The sequence below is a fragment of the Nansenia antarctica genome (genome assembly GCF_963989245.1).
Source record: "Nansenia antarctica genome assembly, chromosome: 4".
Taxonomy (NCBI): domain Eukaryota; kingdom Metazoa; phylum Chordata; class Actinopteri; order Argentiniformes; family Microstomatidae; genus Nansenia; species Nansenia antarctica.
Window position 1 is genome coordinate 6,525,352 of NC_137689.1, and position 7,110 is coordinate 6,532,461.

Genomic DNA, 7,110 nt, shown 5'->3' on the forward strand with positions numbered 1-7,110 from the left:
AATCCCTTTCACACATACAAGCCTTCCCAGTACATTCCATGGAATTTCTACTCTGGTAGAAGATTGTTTGTTTGTTTGTTTTTGTTAGCTGACTTATAAGCGTTTTTGTTTGTTGTGTACGAACGTACACAAGTTATTGTGTGTGTGTGTGTGTGTGTGTGTGTGTGTTTACCACACTAGCCAAACAAGTGTTAGCTTGCTAGCTAGCTTTGTTTGAGATGTTATAGAAAAGGTAAATGCTTTTGTAATGAATGCTAATGTTGTGTTGAATCTAAAATAGTGATTCATTCATTGATTTGTAGATTTGCTGTACAGAATAATACTGTGGATTGAAATGATTTCTACTTCTTACAGTACAGGATGACAATAAAGACCATTCATTCATTCAACAAGTACAGTACACAGAGTCTATGGAAAGCATGCAAGTCTTAAGGGCTCTGCACACAGAGTGCGATTTCTGTTGCGCATCAACGTTCCATTTTGAAGTTTGAATGGAAGTCTATGAGAGCATCGCATTTACCCGCACACGGCCCCGATTTTAATCGCACGGCGAACATTCGATTCCATTCATTTTGAATGGGACAAAGCACACGGCGTGCGAGTTTTGTCGCACTGCTTTGTCCCATTCAAAATGAATGGAATCGAATGTTCGCCGTGCGATTAAAATCGGGGCCGTGTGCGGGTAAATGCGATGCTCTCATAGACTTCCATTCAAACTTCAAAATGGAACGTTGATGCGCAACAGAAATCGCACTCTGTGTGCAGAGCCCTTTAGAAGACACACTATACACCATAGTAAGACACACTATAGAAGTGTCCACACCTCTGACCTGAACATTTTCTTTTCACAGAATGTTCTGAGAGATGAGACCTTGATGTGAGTCACCAGCACTTCAGGTATTTGTCATTGTATAAGCAATTCTATTTGAGCAACATAGTGCATGTACATACATATACACATATGTGTAAATGCATACACACGGACACACATTTTTTTTTTTTACCATTCTGTTATTGTATTGTTCAATTGTATCTTGCCTACTTTTTTCCATTGCCATTTTGTTTACTCTTGCTGCTGTAATGTCGACTGACAATGAAGCCATTTAGAATTTTACTCTCGTACTTAATTTAAAAAAATCATGAATCTTGAATTATTATTATTATTATTATTATTATTTATTATTATTTCAACATGTCAGCCCTGCAAGTTTGTTTCCTGAGGGTTAGCTGACAACCCCACTGACAGATGACAGGTAGATAATGACAGGTAGTGTAATGGGGGAGTGGTTGTCTTGAAGGAGTGTTTGGAGGTGGTTAACCAGCTATTGTTCCCACCCATTACCTCCCTGTGAGAAAAGGCTGTGTATACTTTGAGACCGAATTTCTCGGCTCGCTTGTTTGGAGGGTATCAACATTCAAATATGCATGACTGCTTTCAATGTGACGCATCATTTAAAAGCTTACAGTCGACCCTTTCATAATCTGGAAAAAACTGAAAAATGACGTTGCCTGACCTTTTCATCAAACCCTGTCACATTATGTCTAATTGAATTAACTTGTATTATGCTTACCATCACCATACTGTGCTTTTGGACTAGAATAGTATGTTTATATCAACGGTAATCAAGTGCTTTAGTTGGCGAGCGAACTTGGTGATGGTAAGCATAACACGAGTTGACTCGCTGTTAAATTAATGTGAAAAATATGATGCTAAATACATATAAAACGGAGGTATGGTATATGGCATATATATATATATATATATATATATATATATATATATATATATATATATATATATATATGGTATATGGTATATGGCAGTCTCAAGTCTACCAAGTTCCAGTTCTGCGTCCAGTTGAATGCGTGATTCAAGTAGCTCGTGCAAACCCGGGAATGCCATTGACGTGTGATAAGGCCCAACACGGCAATCAAAGGGAATTTAGTTCAACGGCGAAAATCACTGGCGGACCCGGGTCGGGTACAATCCATGTAATTTACAGGGAACTATGTGTTGAAAGGAGCTTATGTTTGGTGAATATTCACAGAATAATATGAGAAAATGGATGTATGGAACAAACTTTGCTCTTACGATTTAATGGGCCTCTTTAGGGCCTCTAATAGAAACTGCTGTGAGTAGCTCTGGATGAGATAATGTAGAATACAGTGTAGGAGTAGGAGTACTGAAGTGAGGCAGGTACTAAGCTAGAGTGAAGGGCATTTCTTTAACTCCCCCCCCTCCCCCCCGCCCCCCCCCGTGCGTAGCACATGACACAAGCCAAGCTAATTAAGCAGATGCCATAATGCAGTAATCAGAAGCACAGTGGAGAGGCAGGAGAATTCACAAACTTGAGTCAGAACTGCTCAACATTTGGTGCGTAAGAACTTCTCCACCAATGTAGGCAGATGGGAGCGCGGATCTGCAGTGTGTGCGTGTGTGTGTGTGGGGTGTGTGTGTGTGTGTGTGTGCATGTGTGTGCGTGTGTGTGTGTGCGTGCGTGCGTGAGGTGTGTGAGTGTGTGTGTGTGTGTGTCTGTGTGTGTGTGTGTGTGTGTATGTGTGTCTGTGTGTGTGTGTGTGTGTGTGTGAGTCTGCAGCTGAGGATACAGTGTTGCCTGGTGGTGAGGTCTTTTCCTCATTATTTTTCCAGAAAATGAGCAATCAGCCGTCGTGCACAGAGCCTGATTGTCTCCCTCTGTAAATCAATCCAGGAGCTGCAATTAAAAGGTACTCTTATGTGGTGTAATTGATGTCTCGCTAATCCTTTATTTGCACACCTGCCGGTGAGTCTGAATTTTTAATGAATTTCTAATTAATGCACATTGCACACTTGATTTATTTGTTAGCAAATTATGTCGCTGGTCTGCTTCCTGCTTGCTGGAATAAATAGCCTTCAGAATGTCACACCAATCGGCCCAGAAATCGGAGGTACGCCACCACCCCTCCGCACAACTAGAGGAGGAAATTGAAAGACAGGCTATGCTGAATAGGAGTTGTGTGCGTCCTGCGTAAAACTGAAAGGTCAGTTTACATGTGTTCCCCACGTGCGGCTGTAAATGCCACGGCCATGCAGGTGGAGAAACATTAAAAGTTTATGATGATTTGGCGATTGTTCCCGTGCCTTTCCCATAACCTTGACTGACAGTTCCATTCACACGTTGGCTGGGACACAGTCAGCCGCCTGTACACCCCCAAACACAAGTCCCTCTGTGTGTGTGTGTGTGTGTGTGTGTGTGTGTGTGTGTGTGTGTGTGTGTGTGTGAGAGTGTGTGTGGCCACCTGTAAAAACCTCCACTATGTTAATTACCGCTATTAGAAACTTTACCTCATTTGTTATGATTACATTAATTGCTTCATTTGGATCCTTGCACCAAACACCTCTCGTGTGTGTGTGTGTGTGTGTGTGTGTGTGTGTGTGTGTGTGAGTGTGTGTGTGTGTGAGTGTGTGTGTGTGTGTGTGTGTGTGTGTTTGGAGGCCTCATGTTCAGTGTAATCACATGTTGAGTGGTTGGGCTGGGTCTCCTGTGGTATGTGCTGTGGTAGTGGAGGAACAAGCTACATAACACGTTCCAGACACATTGTTACGTCCCACTGAGAGACAAGGCCTGTGTTCCACTGCTACCACAACATGTGATGTCATCGTGCCTCAATAATCCCGGGCCAAGCCAACGAACGAGAGGGCCTGGACTTAAAGCAGCAACTCTCCTAAAGCAGCGTCTCTCTCTCGTCTCTCTTATCTGCTTCTGAATGCCGCACAGCTGGAATGTTGGCCTATGCTACAAACACGTATGATATTGTCTTTTTATTTCGAGAGAGAGAGAGCCTTTACGGCGTAACAGTTCTGAGCGACACTCATGTTTGTTCTCTTTAATTACTTGGGTGTCCTTTCAACTCGTGAAAAACATAGTTATAAAAAAAGTTTTTTGCGGTGAGAGCTGACATGAAAGCTTCCCTTTCTGAGAGAAAACTCAGAGAAAAGAGGAACTCGTTTTATATATTCCTTTTCTGTTACCTAAAGTGCCCGATGCCTAAATGAAATTTCAGTATGTTCAAAGACCCCAACTGCTTTCCTTACAAGTGTTGCTCAGGATGAATGAAGCTAATTTCTTTAAATGGCAGAAAACTCTGCAAAGCAGGTCTCCTGTGGCTTAGATTCCATAGAAACAAGAATTACCACCAACAGATGAAAATCAAAAGTAGTATGACAAAGGATTGTGTCACATAAGTACCAATCCCTTAATTGCACTGCCTTTGTACTGTACATAAAAGCTTTTCGGATCTGTGGAATATGTTTTAACTCTTTTATTGCACATATCCCCGAGCATTGGTTGGTGATTTAGTCACAAGTCTCCTCTTAAAGTGGTAGTGTGAAATGTGAGTTCTCATAATGATGACTGTTATCCTATGGGATAGTCTCACGTGTCACAGGTTACTTTCACACATCTATAGCAATACCCTAGGTCTTAAAGTAACCTTATTTGCTGATCATCAACAATCAATAAACGGATTGATTATGCTCACAGCATACAAACTATCCCATGTAATTAGTTATTGATTAAACAAAGTCATGTCAATATTTGAATAGTTAGCCTGAATGGGGGTTTTAACTGTCCTGAATGTTGGTTCACATTTGAAACATTGAGACATTACTTACCTTATAATCTCATTATCTCTGAGAGAAACAGACTTTGTCAGCCTAAGTGAGATACTCCAGCTCCATATACTAGTAGTTAGAATGAACTCAAACTCAATGAGCTTGTATTATCTATCTAATTTGTTATTTGCTGGTGCATTTCATTTCCGAGCCAATTCACACTCATAATCAGATGGCAATTAGTGAGGCATGACTCACGGAGAGCAGCAGACTCGGCGTTTCTCCTCCACAGCGTGGCTTCCTTCATGACACCTGCACGTCCGGGACAACCACACAGTCTGCACAAAGCATTCTTTTTTATTCCAAATAAAAATCTTATTTACTTCATTTTAAAACAGCATTTCTAATTCCATCAGTACTCTTTTTGCAAAATGTAATAAAATGTTGCGTTGTTTCGTCATTTTTAAATGTTTAAAAAAAGAACTTCAAATATCTTTTTCTCCTTTTTTTTTTCTCTTCTTCTTCTTGTAAGCAAGGCCCTTTTTTAATTATAATTTTTTTTACAGCTCTGCGTTTTTTTGGGAGAGATGATAATTACATATCAACACATGAGCCAGCCTACTCATACAACTTTGGTTTTCTGTATAAGAGAGCGAACGAAAAGAAAAAACTCACTATGAACATTTAAGAATCTTTAATTCACACTAGTAATAAAATTGCATTACATTTCATAAAATAAATGTTCCAGTTTATATATACAGAGAAAACATACTGTACATACCCTCCAAGGAACCGTTTCCCGAAAGGGGAAAGAAAGAAAGAAAAAAAAAAAGAAAGAAAACAAACGAACCCAAAACAAACAATCACAAAAACATACAAGCAATACAGTGCTCAGCTAAGCAGGCACAACTGTACATCAAAACTTGTAACTGCTCAGTGTTGGGGTGGGGAGGGGGGGCAAAAAGTAGTACATTTACAATAGAGTCCTTAGGGACCGATAAAGGGGTTTTTAAAAAGTATTGCAGGCAAGCAGACAGACGATCCTCTCTCTCTTCCTCTCCGGAGTGCAGCAGCAACAGAACATCCATGGTGTGTGTGAGCGTGTGTGTGTGTGTGTGCGTGTGCGTGTGCGTGTGTTTGCGTGCGAGTGTGTGTGTGTGTGTGTGTGTGTGTGTGTGTGTGTGTGTGTGTGCCGCGGGTTGCTAGCTGCCACCACCAACCGCCAGGCACGGCTATTGAACCTGCGTCTCAAAGCTACCGTTCAGTTGGCCTTCCTCATAGTCCATCTGACACAGAATCATGTTGTTCTTTAGGAAAAACTTGTCCCCCACGCAAAACCTGCCAGGGGGGGAAAGAAGAACACAAAGAGAGGCACGAGGCATTAATAAACAAGACAAAGAGAGATGACAGTGACACCCTCCTGAAACACAACACGACAGAGGTATCTGTTATGAGTGTTGTTGACTGGCTGATAATGGTAGTGATGTTGTTGCTCTGGGAGAGAGAGAGAGAGAGGGCGCGCGCGGCTGGCTGGTGGCGATTGAGATCAGCAGTTTAAAGGTTGCTGCCGTCGCTGCTCTCCGGGCTTTGATTGTGTTTAGCGGTTAGCCGCGTTGCTAGCGGGCCGGCGCTAACGCCATTGTTTTCTAGCGTTGTGATTCAAAGCCCCAAACCCCTTTCTGATGGTTCGACCATGAAGGTGTGAAATAAAAGCAGATAAAACCCGATCATTTCAAAGCAATGCCGACAAGAGGACTGGCGCCCAATGAAAGCATAACCCCCCCCCCCCTCCCCATCCCCCCGCTCCCCCCCCCCCCCCCCTACCCTCCCGGGCCTGGCATCCAGGGAACCCGGAGCCACACCAGTTTCCAAGGAAACCGTGCCACAGGGTTGTGGAGATTTCCATACGGCAGTTTTGGATGCCAACGTGGAAGAATGTTTTTCTCTCCCTCTTCTCTAAATTCCTAGTGAATCGAGGGGAGGGAGGGAGAGGGAGAGGGAAGAAAAATCCCCGAACACCAGCCGCATAGACAGACAGTCCTGCTGATGTCCTTTTAGGCGGCGGCGGTTGTTTGTGTTTGTGTGTGTGACACAGACAAGGCTGAATGTGTGTGAAGATAAGAGGCGTGGGGGGGCGGGGGGGGGGGGGGGGGCTGATGACACAGCTGCCTATCAGACTGGGCCACGCTAATGTGCCAGGCTGGCAAAGAGGGCACGGCTGCGACACCGGCATGCCAGTAAAACCTGGCCCTGTGTACCCAACCCACCCGGGGGGAGGAGAGGATGGCATGGTTGCAGACCAGAATTCCCATACTGCCAGGTGCTCACCATGGTTACTGAATCGACCCCCAGTGGAAAGTTAATGTGCTTGTGTTTTATGTATGGAGAGGGGTCAAAACGACCCATGGGGGGAGATGTGGATGGCATAGTTGCATTTTGTTTTTGCTACAACTGAATTCACTGAATTCATGCATACCGTTACTAAAAATGGTAGTCTAGTAAAAATATCCACTGTA

The 7,110-nt window shown here is 43.2% G+C and overlaps 1 protein-coding gene across 1 annotated transcript in view; it reads right to left on the reverse strand.

The window, feature by feature from the left end:
* Positions 1–5,826: 5,826 nt before the first annotated feature.
* lmo1 (LIM domain only 1) overlaps positions 5,827–7,110 on the reverse strand; it is a gene marked incomplete at its 3' end in the record, with an annotated part of 11,927 nt that continues 10,643 nt past the window's right edge. The window contains exon 3 of the mRNA XM_080527999.1: positions 5,827–5,932. Within this exon, the coding sequence (XP_080384125.1) occupies positions 5,827–5,932 (106 nt within the window). The remainder of the gene's footprint in view (positions 5,933–7,110) is intronic.